At 39.7% G+C, this 20,333-nt stretch overlaps 1 protein-coding gene across 4 annotated transcripts; it reads right to left on the bottom strand.

The window, feature by feature from the left end:
• Positions 1-1,527: 1,527 nt before the first annotated feature.
• On the bottom strand, positions 1,528-20,326 carry TIPIN (TIMELESS interacting protein). 4 transcript variants are annotated; one of them, XM_082737128.1, is made up of 9 exons: positions 20,209-20,326; positions 18,950-19,105; positions 17,151-17,291; positions 16,948-17,026; positions 16,468-16,543; positions 12,036-12,158; positions 11,744-11,807; positions 4,592-4,795; positions 1,528-2,341 (listed from the first exon to the last, which is right to left on the bottom strand). In XM_082737128.1, exons 3-9 carry the CDS (start codon positions 17,281-17,283, stop codon positions 2,127-2,129), a joined length of 894 nt encoding a protein of 297 aa, XP_082593254.1. In that variant the 5' UTR covers positions 17,284-17,291; positions 18,950-19,105; positions 20,209-20,326; the 3' UTR covers positions 1,528-2,126. The 4 variants fall into 4 exon arrangements, with proteins under 4 accessions (XP_082593254.1, XP_082593256.1, XP_082593255.1 ...); XM_082737130.1 differs by lacking the exon at positions 18,950-19,105 and having other exon boundaries at positions 1,528-2,254; positions 2,288-2,341; XM_082737129.1 differs by lacking the exon at positions 20,209-20,326 and adding an exon at positions 20,003-20,133 and having other exon boundaries at positions 18,950-19,020.
• Positions 20,327-20,333: the final 7 nt, after the last annotated feature.

Raw genomic sequence — 20,333 nt, 5'->3', positions numbered from 1 at the left:
CACTTTCAACCTTCTTTTTAACATTAACATCTAATGTTCTTTGTCACCTAATGTTCTAGTCATTTGGGATTCAGTTGATAGTTCACCAAGACGCAGAACATTTTCTCATCATTTATTAGAGTTGCATTAAAGAGCAGTTAGGTCCCTGTGGAAACTGATTTTTCAGAAGTGGATAGATCATGATGGGTGACTCTACAGTCAGATTGTCAGTCTCTTTTTAATAAATCCAGAATTGATTTTTCATTAGCTTATCTCAAATCCATTCTTCCAAAATAACTTAATTTTTCTAGTAACAGCTACTCTGGACCATTTGGATCCTAGGCCCCTCTGACAGCTTTCAGATTAACTTTTCAGGTTGTCTTCAGGTTAAGACTTAGTTCTGTCCACCTACTCACTTTAAAACTCCTATTTCATGTGACTCAAACGTCCCCTGCTGTCCCCATACCAGTTGTGGATAAAGCACAGGGAATGGGGTGGAGTGCAGAGGTAAGTAATGTCTGTTTCTTCAAACTTCCCCTTTCCACCCTCTCATTTTTCTGAGTACTCCTTGGATGGAGCTGCATTGGCCTTGCCCTTATGGAAGACTTGTTATTTTGCCAGTGTATCCCACTGCTGGGAAAAAAAAAACTTTAGTCCTCCACCAGGCCAGTCCCCAGCCAGCCAGAGGCCCCCTAACCCCAGCCCATATGTTCTTGTGCTCAGCTTCTGGTTTTCAGCCCAACCATCCTTGTCACCCTCCATCACCAGCAGAAGTCAGCAAACCTGATAGCATTAAGATGCCTGCGTGTCCCCACTTCAGAGAGAAAGCCACTTTAGCAGCATCACTGTGCCAGTCTCACACACAAAAAGCAGCCTTCACGTGGCACCTGGCTGGCTCAGTTGGTGAAAAATGCGACTCTGGATCTCAGGGTTTTAAGTTTGAGCCCCACTGTGTGTAGTGATTACTTTAAAAAATAAAATCTTAAAAGAAGGAAAAAAAGCAACCTTCCCATCTCCTAGTTTGTAAAGACTAGCTTTGCCTTTCCTTGTTGCCCATCGGAATCTGCCATGAACTAGACCTTTAAACTTGGTTGCCAATGTGTCACTTCATCTGTAATTCACTCCTCCACCAGGCTGATAAACTCAGGCAGGAAAAACTCCAATGAGATCTTCTCACCATCTGGCCGTAATACTCCTAACCTCGTATTTGCCATTCCCAAGTCTTTCATATTTCCTAGGATTTACATTTCTGTATCATTATTGAACATGTCCTTCCCAGTCTTGTGTGGATCCTCCTCTAGGTGTTCTGTGTTCCCCATGATGCTTTGCAAGTTTCTCCCACTTGTCAGTAAGGTACCAAAGAGCATCTGAACTCCCCTAGAATGGACAGACGCAGGCCAGGCAATACAGCTGTCTTTCAGGTGACCCTTTTAAGTTTCTCCAAACACATGTAAACACATATAGAAACCTTAAACATTTTACCAAAAGTGTAAATTGCACAACTAAATAGCAATAAGAAACTTTCATAAAGTCTCTAGAGACAGTCTATAAGATTCCTTTTTTTTTTTCTTTTTTTTTTTTTTTAAGATTTTTATTTATTTATTTGACACTCAGAGATCACAAGTAGACAGAGAGGCAGGCAGAGAGAGAGAAGGAAGCAGGTTCCCCACTGAGAGCTCGATGCGGGGCTTGATCCCAGGACCCTAGGATCATGACCTGAGCCGAAGGCAGAGGCTTTAACCCACTGAGCCACTCAGGCGCCCCTAAGATTTCTTTTTGTTAATGGACATTAATATTTATTATATATTTACATCTCAAAATCCCCAATTTAGTGAAAACGACATTCAATGGCACTCTAGCAGCAAAGGTGCTTCTTAACTACTAATCGCTTTTATAAAGTCACATCTATATAAAAAACATTAAATAAATAGGCTCAACTAAAGAAACAAGTATAAATACAAATAATACAATATTTTAAACAGAAATCTGTGAAAGTCTTACTACATAAGAATTTTCACTCCAAGTAGACAAAATACATACTAATCTAAAACTTAGAGGGTAAGAAGTTAATAGATTTTCTCTTAGTTGAAGCCTATCCAATCTCAGTAACATTTCTGGAGAAAGCATAAAGTTAATGACTATACATTTTAAAAGGGATGGTCCAGCTGTGTTGTCTCTGTTTTTAATTCATCCTCTTCATTTACAGTATTGGCAGCAGCAGCAGCATCATGTGGATTATCTAGAATGTCTTTGTTAAATCCACCCAATGACTCCTCTGTATTAACCTCTTCATCTGTATTAAATCCACCCAATGACTCCTCTGTATTAACCTCTTCAGTGGTCTGTGTGTTTATTAACAAGTCTAAAAGAGAAATCATCATTATTACTCATTATAAGCACCTGATCCAATCTTACCTGATAAATACAAATACAAATCTCTCCACAAACTTTTCTCAGTGGAAATGAAATCTATGATCACTTTCTTCCAATAGTCACCTGTATAGATGTATAAAGTTCATTCAAAAATGCAAGTCTTGAAAGGTACCAAACTCAAACTCTTGAATTGTACCCAAATGCAACTGTTCTCTTTCAAAAATCGCAGCTATTAGACGAAAATTTTTAAAAATCAAGTGCTCTTAACAGCTATACATCAAAGTGATCTCTAGCAAAGAAAATTTAGGATCCTTATTTCTATTTGGGCAAATTTTAAAGTAATACATTATAAATAGAAGATGGGCCTTAAAATGCTTATTGCCAGGTATACTTTGATAATGACAGCAAAGGAACTGCCATCAATGATAGTTGGATCTTCATGTCATTTTTCACCTGGTAGTAATAAAATACCCATTTGTAAAGTTGAAGATTAAATTCATTTTAATTGGAAAGAATAACAATGTAGTCACATTAATTTTTTCACTTGTGAATTTCATATCATCTTGGGTGAAACTTATTTTATAACATGGTATCTTCACTATTTAACCATAATTCTTATTTTTCCATTTCAAAAGGAAAACTACATTGGAAATGGAAAAAGACATGCAGTTTGCTTCACTCAAAACCAATCTGGATTATTTTTAAATGTAGTTTTAATAATCTTGTCTAGTTTCCAAACTCACAGTCTGTTTTAAAAACAGCAAATTTTAAGTTTTATTTTTTTTTAAAGATTTTATTTATTTATTTGACAGAGAGAGATCAAAAACAGGCAGAGAGGCAGGCAGAGAGAGAGGAGGAAGCAGGCTCCCTGATGAGCAGAGAGCCGGATGCGGGGCTCGATCCCAGGACCCTGGGATCATGACCTGAGCCGAAGGCAGCGGCTTAACCCACTGAGCCACCCAGGTGCCCCTAATTTTAAGTTTTAAAAAGAGAAGAGAATGCATCAGATAAGCAAACTGACAGCTAAGTGACAAATTAAGGAGCTATGTAAGTCACAGCAAATGGCTCTAAAATCCTCAAAAGGTACAGAAGGCATTTTATAGGTTTAGAAAAGTACCATAATAATTAATGTTCAAAATTACGATCCTAAAGATAAAATATGGGGTCCCTGGGTGGCTCAGTTGGTTAAGTGTCTGCCTTTGGCTCAGGTCATGATCCTAGGGTCCCGGGATGCAGCCCTGAGTCGCAGCAGGGAGCCTACTTCTCCTCATGCCCCTCCCCTCGTGTTCTCTCTCTCAAATAAATTTTTAAAATCTTGGGGCGCCTGGGTGGCTCAGTGGGTTAAAGCCTCTGCCTTCGGCTCAGGTCTTGATCCCAGGGTCCTGGGATCGGGCTCTCTGCTCTGCAGGGAGCCTGCTTCCTCCTCTCTCCCTGCCTGCCTCTCTGCCTACTTGTAATCTCTGTCTGTTAAATAAATAAAATCTTAAAAAAAAAAAAAAAATTTAAATCTTTAAAACAAAAGGGGGGGCACCTGGGTGGCTCAGTGGGTTAAAGCCTCTGCCTTCGGCTCCGGTCATAATCTCAGGGTCCTGGGTTCGAGCCCCGCATCGGGCTCTCTGTGTGACAGGGAGCCTGCTTCCTCCTCTCTCTCTGCCTGCCTGCCTCTCTGCCTACTGGTGATCTCTGTCTGTCAAATAAATAAATAAAATCTTAAAAAAAAAAAATGGGGGCGCCTGGATGGCTCAGTGGGTTCAAGCCTCTGCCTTCAGCTCAGGTCCTGGGATCCATCCCCGCATCGGGCTTTCTCCTCAGCAGGGAGCCTGATTCCTCCTCTCTCTCTGCCTACCCGTGATCTCTGCCAAATAAATAAATAAAATGTTTTAAAAAAATAAAATCTTAAAAAAAAATAAAGATAAAATATGTGTCACACACTTTAAGGAGTCAGGGAAGAAGAAAGATTCAGAATCAAGATGAAGGGATTAAAATAATTTTTAAAGCAGTCCCCAGCTATCCAGAAAACCATCTTAGACTCATTTATTCTTTGAAGATTCCAGATAGCTCACATACACACACACATAGATACACACATGCGTGTGCTTTCTCAAATGTATATAAATTTAATACATCAGATTTTCCTATTCCTAGTGGCATTTTATCTTGCAGATAGTAGAAAAGTTAAAATTTCTAACATGCCCTTGATATATTAATGGTAGCACATAAAACCCAGCATAAAATTTACCATTTCCAAGGGACTGACTATTACTCAATAGCTTTGCCTGCCTTCTTTCCAAGGCCAGTTGTTTATTTCTCTCAATTCTCTGTTGTTGTTCTTCTGTTAGGCTTCTACTTGACTCAGAAGCAAAATTCTCACTTCCCAGTGAGTTTGTCGAAAAGGGATCTAATTGGGTAGCTGTTACGTCGTGGCCATGATCTTCTCCTTCATCTGCAGTAGAAATGAAAGTTACTACATCTGTGGTTAGAAAAAAAGCTTAATGCAGCTATTAGTTAAAAGCCAGTTTAAAGTAACGAGGTGCCAGAACTGAACAAACTGTTTCTTCAAATTGTTCTGGGAGAATGTTCTAAATACTGATGATCCTTGAACAACAGAGAAGTTAGGGATGCCGACCCCCAGCACAGTCAAAAATCCAGAGAACTTCTGTGTCCCCAAAGCGTAACTACTAATAGCCGACTGTTGACCACAATACAAATAACATAGTCAATTGACAAGTATTATCTATATTATATGTACATATATACTGCACTTTTCAAGTAAGCTAGAGAAAAGAAAATGTTATTAAAGCATAAGGAAGAGGGCGCCTGGGTGGCTCAGTGGGTTAAGCCGCTGCCTTCAGCTCAGGTCATGATCTCAGGGTCCTGGGCTCTCTGCTCAGCAGGGAGTCTGCTTCCTCCTCTCTCTCTCTGCCTGCCTCTCTGCCTACTTGTGATCTCTCTCTGTCAAATAAATAAATAAAATCTTAAAAAAAATAAATAAAGCATAAGGAAGAGAAAACACATTTACAGTACTGAACCATAAGAAATCTGTAAGTAGACCTGCTCAATTCAAACCCATGTTTTTCACGGGGTCACCTGTATGTGCCTATCCAAGCAAGTAAAAGGGAATACTTATGAATCATTCTAAAGAGACAAGTAAAATGGAAATACTAGTTTTAAAATATGCATGAACAGGGGCACCTGAGTGGCTCAGTGCGTTGAGCCTCTGCCTTCGGCTCAGGTCATGATCTCAGGGTCGTGGGATCAAGCCCTGCATCGTGCTCTCTGCTTGGCAGGGAGCCTGCTTCCCCCCCCACCCGCCTACTTTTGATCCCTCTCCGTCAAATAAATAAGTAAAATCTTAAAAAAAAAGTTTTCGTTAATAATAAAAAAATTTTTAAAAGCATGAGTAGAAAGCACAAGTTCTTAGTTATGATTAGAAAATATTTTCTGAAAAAAAATTTTTTTTTTTTGCTTGGGCTAATGAATCCAAACCATATTCTTGCTTTACATTAAACAAAAACATTTTAATAGCTTGCTATAGTGTCTATATAGCACAGTAATAATTTTATATAAGCTATTTTTTAATAGGGTAAAACTAAGACACAAAGTGAAAAAGGAGGGGTGCCTGGCTCAGGTGGAGCATGTGACTCTTGATCTTGGGGTTGAGTTTGAGACCCACAGTGTAGAAATTACTTGAAAATAAAATCTTTCCCAAAAAGTGAAAGAAAAATTTAAAGATCTATAGACAGATTTCCACATTAATTAAAAAACAAAACAAAACTGTGCTTTCTACATAAGGCCTAATAAATTCTTAAAGCCCTATATGCCAGTTATCTCCAAGTAGGATGCCCCTAAAATGAACCACAATGGTATAGAAAGTAAATATTGGATCTTTCATTTTTATGTAAGGATTCAGAAAAACTGCTGAACTAACTTAAAGACAGGCAGTGACAAACTGTCATTTATCCATATGACAGGTACAGTGTGGCCTGGATGCTACCTTAAAAGCAGACAGCTCCATGCCACAGAAGGGCAGGACAGCTGGGCCCTCACTCGTTTTTTAAATTTCAGCATACTGTGAAATACAGCTAATTCTGATCACCCATTTAAGCAAACTGCCTAGTTGTAACACCAAAACAATCCCAACAAAATGCACAAGTGGTAGCTTAAAAAGGGTTTTGCAAAATAACAATACATAAAGAGAAGGTAGACAGAAAATAGAGACACAAGCAAGAACTTCACACAAGCACTTCACCTTCTCCCTACATCATTCACATTACAGGGTTAAAGGAAAAAAATAAGATAATGTCATCTGATCTGACGAGTGGAGAAAAACAAACAAACCCCAAAACATATCAACACCACTATTTGAAATACGAATTTACACACACTAACCTTGTCCTACGTGTATACTGTGCCTTAAGGTATTAGTATTAGTTAATGTAAAAACCATCACAACTAGCAAAAAATTTAAAACTGAAGACAAACCTACATAATTATTCTGGTGAGGTTTAAAAATCCTATGATACTGGGGCACCTGGGTGGCTCAGAGGGTTAAAGCCTCTGCCTTTGGGGCGCCTGGGTGGCTCAGTGGATTAAGCCGCTGCCTTCGGCTCAGGTCATGATCTCGGTGTTCTGGGATCGAGCCCCGCATTGGGCTCTTTGCTCAGCGGGAGCCTGCTTCTCTCTCTCTCTCTCTGCCTGACTCTCTGCCTACTTGTGATTTCTCTCTCTGTCAAATAAATAAATAAAATCTTTAAAAAAAAAAAAAAAAAAAAAAAAAAAGCCTCTGCCTTTGGCTCAGGTCATGATCCCAGGGTCCTGGGTTCGAGCCCCAAACTGGGCTCTCTCCTTGGCAGGGAACCTGCTTCCTCTTTTCTCTCTCTGACTGCCTCTCTGCCTACTTGTGATCTCTCTCTGTCGAATAAATAAAAAATCTTTTAAAAAAAAATCCTATGATACTTGATTTTACAACCAAATCCTTTTGAAGTTTCTTCCTTAACAGTGAATGAAAAAGCAATATGCTTGTCCTTCCTGATGTAGAAAAAAAAAATGTAGCAAGAAACCAAGATGCATTCCTTTGTCAGGAAATATTGATGGTATACAGGGAGAAAACATTGCTAGAGAAATTAAACAAGTATTAGAACCAGTTATGCAATACTGGGGTTTCTACTGTGCTTCACCTTACAAGGTGTACACAATTCCAAATGAATAAGAATGATATACATAAAGAACTACTGTTTTGTGAGCCATGGAAGGAAAGATCTCTTCAATAGTAAATGGCCTCCTTAATACAATGTTTTATGGAAAACCAGTGTGAACATAACCACTGATGAAGCTCTGACTGATAAAAATGGGGTTAAAAATTTTTGAAATTCCCTCACTGCAACATTAGCAGGCATGCAACTATGGCAAAGAAGCCAAAGACAAATATTCAGTGTGCTAGAGGATGCCATCATTTTAGCACACATAAACCAACAGATAAGCAAATACACAATAACTGAAAGGAAATAAGTACTATGGGGTAAAAAAGGATAGGGAATCAGGACTGGGAGTACGATTTTAACCCACTGAGCCACCCAGGCGCCCCGGGAGTACGATTTTAATAGTGTAGTCAGGGAGATTTCACTGAGTTGACTTTTGAGCACAGTTTGAAAGGGGTAAGAGAGCCATGTAGACTTGGGGGTGGGAAGGAGGACGAAGGATGTGTTCAAGGCAGAGTAAGAAGGCAAAAGCCTTAAGACAAAAATGTGCCTGGAAGGTTTGAAGAATAGCTAGGAGGCAAGTAGTCACTAAAGCAGTATGAGTGGGGAACTGTAAAAGATACAGTCAGAGAGGCAAGGAAGATAGGGTAAGGAGTAGATACTGTAGGGCCAAGAAGACATTGTGAGGATTTTGGCTTTTGCTCTGGGTGAAATAAGGAGTCACTATAGGGCTCTAAGCAGAGGAGTTACAGGACTATATATATGCCAAAAATATTAAAATTTAGCCCCTGATTGACTTTTAAGAAAACTGATTGAAAAAAGGTAGATGATAACTTGCTTGTGAACTTCAACAAGAATCCTTGCATTAGTGAATGGGATGGGAAAATGTTAAGTGCCATTAATGATACTCCACTTCTATTTGGATGAATCTTAGTAAGATAAAATTAAGATTTGTTGAGGGGAGACTGTATCTACCACACCTTCAAATCATCAATCAGGCTATCAGCCCAAAATTTTGGAGAAAAGAAAATATTCCAAAGAGCATTAAGTCATATTGTTCTCACTTTAAAACATCATGGTAATAATGTTCTAGTGAGAATTAAAATGTGCATTATTGGAGCATGGGTGGCTCAATGGGTTAATGGCTCAGGTCATGATCTCAGGGTCCTGGGATCAAGCGGCACATTAGGCTCCACACTCAGCAGGGAATCTGCTTCTCCCTCTTCCTCTGCCCCTCCCCTGGCTCATGCTCACTCATGCTCACTCTCTCAAATAAATAAAATCTTTTAAAAAAAAATGTGTTACTGGGCGCCTGGGTGGCTCAGTGGGTTAAGCCGCTGCCTTCGGCTCAGGTCATGATCTCGGGATCCTGGGATCGAGTCCCGCATCGGGCTCTCTGCTCAGCGGGGAGCCTGCTTCCTCCTCTCTCTCTCTGCCTGCCTCTCTGCCTACTTGTGATCTTTCTCTGTCAAATAAATAGAATCTTTAAAAAAATAAAAAATAAATTTAAAAATGTGTTATTTATCATGTCAGTAGTCCATGTATTATAAAAATAAATAAAATGCTCAAAACACTTTTACTGTTGTAGTATCTTATCCAAAAGATCTGGAGACCATTCTCTTAGGATACAGAGAAGACAGATTCAACAACAAACAAGGCTGTGTGACAGAGGCCTCTTCTAAGTACCCAGTATTTCAGCAAGCCCATAATCCCATCAATAGTCCCATTAATTTATTGCCTCTGCACAAATGAGTCCCTCTCTCCAAAATCACTTTTGTCTGAACTCTCCTGTTTATCATTCAAAGTACTTGTGATTTGTCCTCTGTGAGGATGGCTTTCCCTTCCCCTGGGTAAAAGCAACTATGCTCACCTTTGTACCTAACCCTGTGCCCTGTTTCTAATTTCAGCACCTATCAGAATGAGGTGATGTTATATCTCACTCACCCACTAGTCTGCTAGCCCATGAACCAAGGGTCTGATCTTATTCATCTTTTTTTTTTTTTTAAAGATTTTATTTATTTATTTGACAGAGAGAGAGATCACAGGTAGGCAGAGAGGCAGGCAGGGGTGGGGGGTGCAGGCTCCCTGCTGAGCAGAGGGCCCAGTGCAGGGCTTGATCCCAGGACCCTGAGATCATGACCTGAGCTGAAGGCAGAGGCTTAACCCACTGAGCCACCCAGGCGCCCCTTATTCATCTTTATCCCTGAAACACTAGCACACCCTATGCCCCTCAAAAACTCCTACCAAATAAACTACCTGACCCAGCGGTATGTGCTGTGGAATTTAGTTACTAATTCCTTCCATATACCAAATCCTATCCCACAGATACATACCATATCTTACCAAAATATTAAATCTTGGATTATATGAATCACAATTTTTTATTTTTTTAATTGGATTTCAGTTGATTAGTGTATTTTTTGAATTCTAACACTTCTTCCAAGACACCGGTAAAGAATAAAAATCAATTTCAAAACTAAAAATGAATCAATCATTTTTAGTATTGATCTCTCATTTTTCAAATGTATTTTCATAAAAGCTATTTAATGTTAAAAATCTTTTTAAAAGAGATTCTTTAAAAAAAATTTTTTTAGTAACATATATTATTTGCCCTAGGGGTACAGGTCTCTGAATCATCAGGCTTACACACTTCAAAGCACTCACCACAGCACACATCCTCCCCAATATCCATAACCCCAATCATCCTCTCCATAAACCCCCTACCCCCAGCAACCCTCAGTATGTTTTGTGAGATTAAGAGTCTCTTACAATTTGTCTCCCTCCCAACCATGTTTCATTTTTTCCTTCCCTACCCCCCAAACCCCCCACTTTGCCTCTCAAATTCCTCGTATCAGAGATCATATGATAACAATTTTTCATTTTTAATAGCAACTTATAAATAACTTGGGGGATTCTGCAGGGAGCCTGTATTTTCTACCACATCTATTACAAGTTTAAAAAACACAAATAGGGACGCCTGGGTGGCTCAGTTGGTTAAGCAGCTGCCTTCGGCTCAGGTCATGATCCCAGCGTCCTGGGATCGAGTCCCACATCGGGCTCCTTGCTCCGCGGGGAGCCTGCTTCTCCCTCTGACTCTGCCTTCCACTCTGTCTGCCAGTGCTCGCTCTCGCTCTCGCTCTCTCTCATAAATAAATAAAATCTTTAAAAAAATAAAAATAAAAATAAACATGTATGGAGCCATCGCACAGAGAATCTGATAACTATACAGACCCTGTCGGCAGGAACCATGTTTTAATGTGTGTGACTACCTATGGTTGCACTGTACAACTAACAAATGCAACCAGTACCAGGAACAGTCACACAGGTCTTACGGAAGACCTACAGAGATATTCCTCAACTAAAAATGGGGTTATGTCCTGATAAGCCCTCATAGGTTGATAGTAAGTCAAAATGGATTTAATATACCTCACCTACCTTAAACGTACCCTAGTTAACATTACTCTAGTTAGGCAAAATCATGCAACACAAAAACTGTTTTATAATACAGTGTTGAATATCTCATGTAATTTATGGAATACTGTACTGAAAGTGGAAAACACAGTGGTTATATGGGTACAAAATGGCTGTCAGTTTATCGGTGGTTTGCCCTCATGTGTGGCTGCTCCTGCCCCGCATCACAAGAGTATCACAGCACATATGCTAGCCTGGGGGGGAAAAAATCAAAATCTGAAATTCTAAGTATGGTTTCTAGTGAGTGTGTATCACTTCTGCACCATTATAAAGTCAAAGAATCATAAAGCAAACCACTGTTAAGTTGGGGACCATCTATGTACAGGATCTATACTCTTAAGAGAAATGTAAACTATTTCACCATCAAATTATGCTAATTCCCCATAGCCACTTTTAATGGTGTGTTATGAATATGAACTAGTGTCATTTACTTTCATTAACCAAGCACTACAAAGGATAAATGGGTATCAGTTCTCAAAGGCTCAAGTTCTATGACTAAATATATTTCTACATCTCTTAATGGCACTGTAGGCATATCTTTAAGAAACAAGTGTCAAACAATATTCTAGATGTACCAAGGCATTTTAACTCATTCCTATTTACTATAATTATGTCTACTCAATTACTCAATATAGATGAAGAATCCAGTGCTTAATCTACCCCTGCCCCAACTAGATCTATTTCTAACAGCAAAATTGTTATAAATAAACCTGTATTCTTACCATTATTGCTAATAAAATCTTCATGTAAAATAGGCAGGTCAAGTCGAATTCGCTTTAAACAGGTCTGAAAATAAAGAGATATTTTTACATTTTCATCAGAACACTTAGGATAAAATGAGAATTTATTCAATTCTTAGTTTCAAAAAAGTTGTTCTTCAAATAACTACTATTTTTTTCCTACCATGATAGATTTCAAAATAAAAACACCAAACAGTGACTTAGCCTCAACTAAAATCCATCCTTGGCACTATTTAGCATTATAAATGATATTCATAATAATCTCAACACCTACCTGAACTTCCTTTTTACTTCCCAGGTATTCAACTCTGTCAATAAAATCCTCAAATTGCAGCTTAGGGAATAGCCTATGTGCCCAATGCTCCATGTGTCTGATTAGCGTTTTCAAGTCTTCAGCCTGGCACATAAAAATAAAAATGCTAAATAGAAGACTCATTCTCAGAACTAACCTTGTCAGCAGATTTCAGAATTGAATAGTAATGCCAAAGTCACTGGTGTCATTTTATATTTATAAGGTTAAGAAACTTCTGAAGAAACTTTAAGAAGAGGAACTATTCATGGAGTTTAACTATTCATGCAGTCTAAAAGTGCACTGGATATAGATTAAAAAAAAAAAAACAGTAAAAAACATGATAAAAAGTTAAAAGATAATCATATATCTTTTCAAAAAAGAACTTATTTATTTATGTGAGAGAGAAAAAGAGCCCACAAGAGAGCACAAGCAGGGGGAGCAACAGAGGAAGAGGGATAAGCAGGCTCCCTGCTGATCAGGTAGCCTGATACAGGGCTCAATCCCAGGACTCCGGGATCATAACTTGAGCTGAAGGCAGATGGATATCATGTACCTACTCAGAACTGTAAAGGAATATGTGAAAATAAGCTTTAATAAAATATGTCAAGATATCTTCTAGGAATAATTAACCAAAATGACAGGTCCCTAAATCATACATAGAGAACAAAGCATTGAGAATTCAAAACTACAAAAATAGGGGCGCCTGGGTGTCTCAGTGGGTTAAAGCCTCTGCTTTTGGCTCAGGTCATGATCCCAAGGTCCAGGGATCGAGCCCCACATCAGGCTCTCTGCTCAGCAGGGAGCCTGCTTCCCCCACTTTCTCTGCCTGCCTCTCTGCCTACTTGTGATCTCTGTCAAATAAATAAATAAAATCTTTAAAAAATAAAAAATAAAAATAAAAATAAACTACAAAAATAAAAATAAACTACAAAAATATATTCGGATATCCCAAGAGTAAGTACAAAGACTAGCAACAACAGTTAAAATGTTAAAAAAAAAAAAGATTTAAAAAAAATGTTCTCAGGGCACAATTCCTCTTTATATATGAAATTTTAATTTAACATTTAAATTTTTAAAAGCAAAAATGAAAAACAAAGTTTAATAAACTGGACTAAGGAATAACAAAATTGCAAATTCCTGGTTTTAATGTAAAATATTTTATTCTTCTCTTAATAGGATTTTAAAGATTTATTTACTTATTTTTGAGACATTGTATGTGAGAGAGGACGCTTGCACACGAGTGGGGAGAAGGGCAGGGGGTAGAAATCTCCAAGCCGACTCCCCAATGAGCACAGGGCCTGAGAGATCATGACCTGAGTGGAAAGCAAGAGTGAGACACTCTTGACCAACTAAGCCACCCAGGTGTCCCTTAACAATATTTTAAAACAGGGGTGCCTGGGTGGCTCAGTGGGTTAGGGCCTCTGCCTTTGGCTCCGGTCATGGTCCCAGGGTCCTGGGATCAAGCCCCACATCAGTCTCTCTGCTCGGCAGGGAGCCTGCTTCCTTCTCTCTCTGACTGCCTCTCTGCCTACTTGTGATCTCTGTCTGTCAAATAAATAAAATCTTTAAACAAAACAAAACAAAACAGTATTTTAAAACAGAATAGTCAAGGGGTGCAGGTGGCTCAGCTGACTCAGGTCATGACCTCAGGATCCTGGGATGGAGTCCCACATTGGGCTCTCTGCTCAGCAGAGAGTCTTCTTCTCTGCCTCTGCTTCTCCCCCTGCTTATGTGTTCTCTTTCTCAAATAAATAGTAATAATAATAAAAAAAATAGAACTGTCAAAAACACAGGCTCTGGATCACACTGTATAGAATCAAATCTCAATCCTGCTACCTAATAGCTCTGTGACTTTAAGCAAATCACTCTACTGCTGTGCCTTCTTTTTCGCGTTAAGAGAATATTTTACACACTTTGTAGGGTTATGAGAAGTAAGTAATACAAGTAAAGTGCCTGACACAAAGTATACACTCAAATACTGGCTACTTTCCTGTTATCTGATCTTGTCTAAGAAGGCAATGGTCAACCCGACCAGTAACTAAACATGTAATACCAACAGCATTGTGTTTGCAGCACATACATTAAAGTAATACAGAGAGGATGTGCTTTCCTTCTCATTCTGATAATAAAGGTAAGTTTATTTATTCGTATTTAATTCAATCACCTAAGATTATTTTCTAATTGTTGGGGGGTAGCTGGTCAGTCACCTCACAATATCATGTTAGACCTAAGGGTCAAAAGAGAAACACCTAAATACACCTAAATTTATGTCCTAAGTCATACATAGAGAAAAAGGCAGTGAGGATTCAACTCTGTGACAAAACAGGAAGAACTTCCAAGGGCAAAGCACAGAAGACTAAACAGCATAAACTCCTGGAGCTCACCCTCACCCAGTGAAGAAACACAAAATTTGTATCCTTTATATAAACTCATTTATTTTAATAAAGTACTTATTATGAAAATGGTGAGGACTTCATTAAAGTCAAAGCACCAATTCATCCTTACAGCCTGAAAATTTCAACAAGGGCAATGAATTAACTCGGATTGTTTTGTGTTTTGTCTTGTTTTGTTTTTTTCTTTTTAGGTAAGCTTTATACCCAACATGGGGCTTTAACTTACAACCCCAAGATTGAGTCTCATGCTCCACTAACTGAGCCAGCTAGGTGTCCCTCTTTTTTTTTGAGATGGGTATGCTTTTTTTTTTTTTTTAAGATTTTATTTATTTATTTGACAGAGAGAAATCACAAGTAGATGGAGAGGCAGGCAGAGAGAGAGAGAGGGAGGAGGAAGCAGGCTCTCCACTGAGCAGAGAGCCCGATGCGGGACTCGATCCCAGGACCCTGAGATCATGACCTGAGCCGAAGGCAGCGGCTTAACCCACTGAGCCACCCACGCGCCAGAGATGGGTATGCTTTTAAAATATCCCGATTTACATTTAGTTTTCTGGCAAAATAGGACAGACTTCTATTCTCTCTTCCCATCCACTGAAGCTGAGCAAAGGTACTACAATTTTTCAGCCTCCCAGCTTTAAAATCTTGGATTTTTTGTTTTTATTTTATTATTATTATTTTTTTTTAAGTAAGCTCTACATACAACGTGGGGCTTGTATTCATGACCCCAAGATCAGGAGTTACACGTTCTACCAACTAAGCCAGTTGGGCACTCCTCCTGGGATTATTTTTTTTTACTTCTTTTTACCTCCTTATATCCAACTGCCTGTAAGTACTGTATGTTGTTTATGTCTCTACTACTACCCTATCAGGCTATCTTGACCTTGTCATCTTCACCCTGGTAGTGTGACAGTATCTGAATTGCCCTCTGCTTCCAGTCTCTTCCCTCCTTCCCATTATCCTGCATGCCACACTAAGATGGTGCTCACTGTTACATTAACAGTACTGTAGCCGGACTACGAAAGGGGAAGTCTTAACTGTTGACTTTGGACACTTAAACCTCTAAAATTCCCGGCATCTGGGTGGCTCAGTCACTTAAGCGTCTGCCTTCAGCTCAGGTCATGGTCCTGAGATGGAGCCCCCCATCAGGCTCCCTTATCAGTGGGGAGTCTTCCTCTGCCGCTGCCCCTGCTTATGCTTGCTCTCTGTCAAATAAATAAATAAAATCTTTAAAAGAATTCTAAAATCTCATTTCCTTAACTAGATAATGGGACCAACAAACCTACCCCACAGGTTTGAGAATTAAAGAATATATTTGAAAATACTTCATGAACTGCAAAGCTCTATAAAGATATCTACAAAAAATTAAATCTACACTCTACATTATTCAAAGATAAGAGACTTTTAGGGGTGCCTGTGTAGCTCAGTCAGTTACGCTATGACTCTTAAACTCAGCCCAGGTCTCAATCTCAAGGTCATGAGTTCAAGCCCCATACTGGGGGCTCCCAATTTTTAAAAAAAGAGAGATAAGAGACTTATCTTTAAAAAAAGGGAGAAAGATAAGAGACTTTAAAAATATACACTTAGACAGTGATCAACAGTTCTTAAATGTCTTCATTTTTCAATTTAAATGATGCCTATTATGAATTAGACACATATGACAAGATATGTGTCATATTTGGGGGACATGTAACTGATACAAGTCAAGTCCTTGCTCTCCTGAAGCCTAAAATTGCTCTTTCAGGTGACTAAGTCAATTTCATTCCTAGGAATTATAAAGTACAAACTCAAAACTTACAGACTTAGATGTGATTTTCCAAAGCCATAGAGTGGCAAAAATGAGACTATAAGACTTGTTTTCTGACTCTTAAAGCAGGGCCCTTTCCACTACATCTTAGCTTCTCAAGAGATATGATAAAAGATAGTATCTTTGAAACATTCTAAGATTCCTCAGAACATGATAATGGGCCCACAGTTCTACCGATATTTGAAAGAACAAAGAATAAAAATCAGACAATTCTTACCTCATGACCTTTACCTTTGAATTTCACCTTATCAAACACATGCCTTAATGCTGGAAGCCCTCTCTCTGAAATTAATCTGTGAAGAGAAATATGTTCTAAATTTCAAGTTTTCTAGAACCACCAAGGCCAAAGCAAAACCATTATTATCCACTGAACTGAAAAACAAAAGTGCCTGGCTGCTTCAGTCAGCTTAACATCCAACTCTTGATTTCAGCTCAGGTGATGATCTCAGGGTTCTAAGATCAAGCCCCACAATGGGATCCACACTCGGTGGGGAGTCTGCTTGAGTCTCTCTCTCTCACTCCCTCTGCACCCCCATCACTCTCTCAAATAAATAAATAAATCTTTAAAAGGAAAAAAGGACAAATGACTAAACTCCAAATTGTACCAACTGAACGTTTTTTATATAAGGGGTAAAAAACATAATGTGAAAGAAAAAAAAAAAAAAGAAAGAAATGTTTAAGGAAATAGTAAATGTACCTCTGAGCATCCAGCTTGGGTATATTCCGTTTAACTGTTCTCTTTGGAGGTACAGGAACAGGTACTCCTCTCCCTGACTCTGGTGAAATACACCAAGATTTAATATTACTTAAATAATTTAAGCCTCATTTATAAAATGTATCATTTCTATGCTAATAGATGGATAACTGAACACAGGCACTTTCTTGGAACTCTATAAAGACCTTCATCAGGTTCAGTTCCTTCACCATCTTCTCTCTGTGGAGAGGCTGGAGGTGGAAAAGGAGGAAAAGTTTCATCTTCTACATGCTCATAATCTGGTAGGTCAATCAAGCCATTCTCCTGTGGCTCCAGCATCTTTTCCTCTACAGGAAAGAAAAAATAAACATGTTTATTCATCCAAGTAGTCTCCCTATTACACAGTTAAGTTCTACCTATAGCAAAATGCATGTGTTTCCGTCAGTTAAACACATCATGAAAAGAAGTGGAGATTGGTTATAGGGAAAAAACTACTGGTTTAGAAATCAGAAGTGAGTTCTAACATAGACCCTATCACCCAGTAACTGCATGATTTTCAGCAAATCATTTTCCCTCAACTGTTGAGTCTCCCCTCAGAGGGCTTCAAACTATGGTTCAAATGGGTGTGAGAGAGACAGGGTTCAGGTACCTCACCCCCACTTTAAACAGAGCAGCTTTTTTTTTTTTTTTTAACAGTTTAGATTTTTTTTTTTTTTTAACGATTTTATTTATTTATTTGACAGAGAGAGATCACAAGTAGGCAGAGAGGCAGGCAGAGAGAGGGGAAGGGAAGCAGGCCCCCTGCTGAGCAGAGAGCCCGATGCGGGACTCGATCCCAGGACCCTGAGATCATGACCTGAGCCGAAGGCAGCGGCTTAATCCACTGAGCCACCCAGGCGCCCCTAACAGAGCAGCTTTTTAAAAAGTCAGTTTACAAATTCATCTTTTAGTTAAGGTTTCCTGTGAGAGAAGGGAAATAATCCTAAGGCTGATAAAATGAAAGAACCCTTTTCAGTACCATCAAACTTGACAACATCTAACACTTTTGATGAGTTCCTTTCTCCTTTTTCTGGAAAGGTATTTTTGTTGGTTTCTGAAACACAGCACTTATTTGGTTTCCTCCCTTTCTGAACACTGCTCCTAGAATCTTCTGTGCAGATTCATCTTCTCCTAACTGGTCAGTAGGTATTCAAGACTCCATCATAGGCCCTCTTCACTTCTTTACGTGCATGGTTTTAATAATCATTGATAGATGAATATTTATCTCTCGTTTTTTATCTCTACTCTAGGCATCAAATCTGAGCTCCAGATCCCTATATCTTCTTTTACAGCTCTTCAATTTCTCAAAGGCAACTATATCATCTCATGTAGAAAACCAAACTTCTAAATTTCCCAATTCAGTGAGTGACATCTATCCATCCATGCAAGTAAGAGAACTATAAATCACCCCTGATACCTCCTTCCCCATCCATCCTACTTATCCTGTCCATTTTACTTCCTAAGCATCAGTTAAGTCTTTCCATTTCTCCCTATCTCCACAACCACTTCCTAACATTCCTTCCTTTCGTTACTCCATTATTCATAACCACTTTTGCCTTTTTCAAACCATTCTCCATACTATACTAGACTAAGGCTCTGGAAATGTAAAGCCAATCACATTACCACTTAGCTTAAATATTTCAATGGGTTCCTACTGCTCTTGGGCTAATGAGAAAATGCCAAAGCTCTGCTTGGTCTGGCACCTTCCTACTTCTCCAGCCTCACTTCAAGCAACTTTTCATGCTCTTTTCTTTATCTTGAAAGAGCCATATCCCTCAGGCCATGGGAATGGGAAAAAATGAGGGAAAAGTACATTGCTAAGGTTGTTTCTTATCTTGAGGGCTCTTCGCAGACTCCCTGTCTCTTTCAGATCTCAACTCTCACCTCCTCAGATAAGTCTACCCCAATATAGGCTGCTCCTATAATAAGCATTCAAAGTACCAAGTACCAATTTCATGGCACTTACCCAGTTTCAATATTATTTTCCATTTCTGTGATTATTTGACTAATGTTTGTCTTCCATACTAGACTGAAGCTCTAAAAAGGCAAAGACCAGGTGAGTCTCTTTGTGCTCCACCACTATATCCCCAAAGCTGGTATACAGCAGGTGCTCCACAAATATCTGTTGAGTGAAGGAATAAAGATTCCAAAGCTTCCCTCAAACTGTAAAACTACTAGAGCTAAATGATCCCTAAAATCTCTCCAATTCTAAATTTCCATGACCACAGATACAAAAACAAAACAAAACAAAACAAAACAAAAACAACGTATCAACTCCTGATGATGATCCACCTTTTATCTTCAACTAAGGCTCAATAACCATAGATTTTCAAAATTGGAAAGGCAATGAGATATAATCTAAAGTAGCTTCCTAGCTACAGTATAGTCAGGTTAAGTTTGATCCTAGTTAAGTTTCTTTGGAAAGAAATGGGGTCCACACTTTTGAGAACAGGGAGCCGTGAGTTTGATGGCAGGGCACAAACTATATTAAGTGTAGCAAGATGCAGCGTAAGGAATTGGCCAAGCATGGGGGTTGTCAGTAAACTGGTTGTGAATAAGGCTGCTCTCTGATCTTTCACTTCTTGACGGTGGTTGCATACTGTTTTTAGACACTGATGAAATTCTCTTAGCTTCCCCGCTCTGGTCCTCAAACTCTCAAAGGAGTCAAGGTAACAACGAAATTTAATATCCAAACTCCAATTCGTCCCCAGACTCTTAAGGGGTCCAATGTCCAACTTCATCCAAATTATCAAAACTGTAGCCCGTGTCGAAAGGGGATGACTCCATGTCCTCCTTTGCCAGCCACCCTAAAACCACTCTGCCACTCCATCTCCCTTCTCCACCCTTCCCATCCCCGCTGCCCTAGTCTCCCTTCAACTTCATTCATCCATTCATCCTACATTTACAGGACGACTTCTATGTTTAGAGGCGCCCGGACATAAGGTAGCCCGAGACGTAGAGGTGGACTGACGACGCACATTCCCTCTCGCTACAGGACTTAGTTCGGCGAGAGGCGGACCCGAAGGAGAAACCACAGGGAGAAGTGCCCGCCCTCTTCCCCACAGGTCGCGGCCTCTCCAGTCCCCCTCTGTCCCGGTCCGTCGCAGTCTTCTCCAACCTCCACACTCCCACCCCGCGACGCCCCAGCACCCCTGCTCTCCCGCCCCCCGTCGCTCCACCACCGCTCCCCGCAGGCCCTCTACTGGTCCGCGTGCCCGCTCTCACCTCACGCTCGCTGCGGCGGCCACAGCGCGGGGCTAGACGCGGCCCCCAAACCTCGTTGATCGCGAGACTCTGGAGAACGCGCCGCGAGAAGAGGCCTCCGAGTTTGGCGCCAAATCTGCGCAGGG

The sequence above is a fragment of the Mustela nivalis genome (genome assembly GCF_964662115.1).
Source record: "Mustela nivalis genome assembly, chromosome: 6".
NCBI lineage: Eukaryota > Metazoa > Chordata > Mammalia > Carnivora > Mustelidae > Mustela > Mustela nivalis.
Note: the sequence above shows the minus strand (reverse complement) of the source record. Positions and strands in the feature narration are given on the sequence as shown.

What these genes read in the sequence shown, in the direction of transcription:
- TIPIN (XM_082737128.1), bottom strand. Translation starts at nt 17,283, where the DNA reads ATGCTGGAGCCACAGGAGAATGGCTTGATTGACCTACCAGATTATGAG. An exon ending in AGGAACTGAACCTGATGAAG is followed by an intron (nt 17,027 to 17,150) that starts GTCTTTATAGAG and finishes GTATTTCACCAG; the next exon opens with AGTCAGGGAGAGGAGTACCT. An exon ending in TCAAAGGTAAAGGTCATGAG is followed by an intron (nt 12,159 to 16,467) that starts GTAAGAATTGTC and finishes TTTATGTGCCAG; the next exon opens with GCTGAAGACTTGAAAACGCT.